Consider the following 1303-nt stretch of genomic DNA (forward strand, 5'->3'; position numbering starts at 1 on the left):
CATTTTCTCTACAGCCCGTTTGCGTACGTGGACCCATTGCATTGTAACATGGCATATTTATACCTGGAGCTCCTCAAGGACTCCCTCAACGAGTATGCATATGCAGCCGAGCTAGCTGGCTTGAACTATGACCTCCAAAATACCGTCTATGGGATGTATGTAAGTATTCACAATCCCTCCCATCTCCGACCTCATGCCGCCTTCCCTTTATTATCCTCAAACTGGGCTACAGTGGCTCAGGCAGGCCTGGGTCAATAGCTGACGTTAACCTTCCAATCTGACCGCGTCTGTGGCCAGACTGCAAGTTACAATAACAGGAAACTGTCGTATATTGAACGTTTTTTATTGTTTGACATGCTTGATCATTTGAGACGGTTTTGTAGAGATTTTGAACCTGCGTGTGTTTTACATCACCTTCTAACCTGTACCCGGCTGGCATAGTATCTGTTTTATTTACAACTCCCTCTTTTATAACTGCTCATCAACCTCCTGTTAAAACACCATGCCTACCTGCGAGGGCTTTTATTCTCTCCATATCAAATCATCCTTTAGGTGTGCTGGGGTTAAACACACACCTGTAATTAAGGCATCAGTTTTGAAAGTCAGCCACTATTCTTGCATCAAAAAGTTTTTGTCAGTCAGTGCAGAACAGAAAGCCGGTCATTTGGCTGCATATACATACTCTTCATTATCATTCTTCTCATATGTGTTTTTATTTAGTGTTGGGCAACACTTGATTCCCAACAAACATTTATTTGTTTCATTTCTTTCCTTTTTTCCCTTCCATTAGTCGCTACCTTTACGCAGACCCCCTGCACTGCAACATGACCTACTTGTTGCTCAGGTTACTGAAGGATGATTTAAAAGAGTATACATATGCAGCCCGCCTGGCTGGGCTGGTGTATGGTGTAGCCTCAGGGATGAATGCCATCCTCGTAAGTAAGCCGTTTGAAGTCTGGAGGGAAGATGGGGTACCAGTGAAGGCTGCACTTTGAGGCTTTAACAGAGTGAAAATAACTTGGCGGTTGTGGTTTCTACACTCTTGATTGTGCGAAATCCTGCTTGTTCAATCTGAGAGAGAAGTCTAATATGCATTTGCTTGCAAATAACAAAACTGGGAGTGACATCACTCCTTTGTTCTTAGGTATGTAGAATGCGGCATTAAATTTAAAGATCTGTGCAGGTTTATCTAGGAGGTTTAACATCATTAGGAGTGTATCACTAAATCAGGTGTTTTTCTGTTTCCTTGATTTATGAATGAGCAATTTGCTTGTGTGCGTATGTGTGAGATTTAATGTTGTAC

At 42.4% G+C, this 1303-nt stretch overlaps 1 protein-coding gene across 1 annotated transcript in view; it reads left to right on the top strand.

Moving 5' to 3' along the window:
- Positions 1–1303, top strand: part of LOC102197296 (insulin-degrading enzyme-like) — a 22802-nt gene that overhangs the window by 11032 nt on the left and 10467 nt on the right. The window contains exon 12 of the mRNA XM_013911366.1: positions 7–163. Coding sequence (XP_013766820.1) covers positions 7–163 — 157 coding nt within the window. The remainder of the gene's footprint in view (positions 1–6; positions 164–1303) is intronic.

Source organism: Pundamilia nyererei, unplaced genomic scaffold, assembly GCF_000239375.1.
Source record: "Pundamilia nyererei isolate P.nyererei 1_Seehausen unplaced genomic scaffold, PunNye1.0 scaffold00062, whole genome shotgun sequence".
NCBI lineage: Eukaryota > Metazoa > Chordata > Actinopteri > Cichliformes > Cichlidae > Pundamilia > Pundamilia nyererei.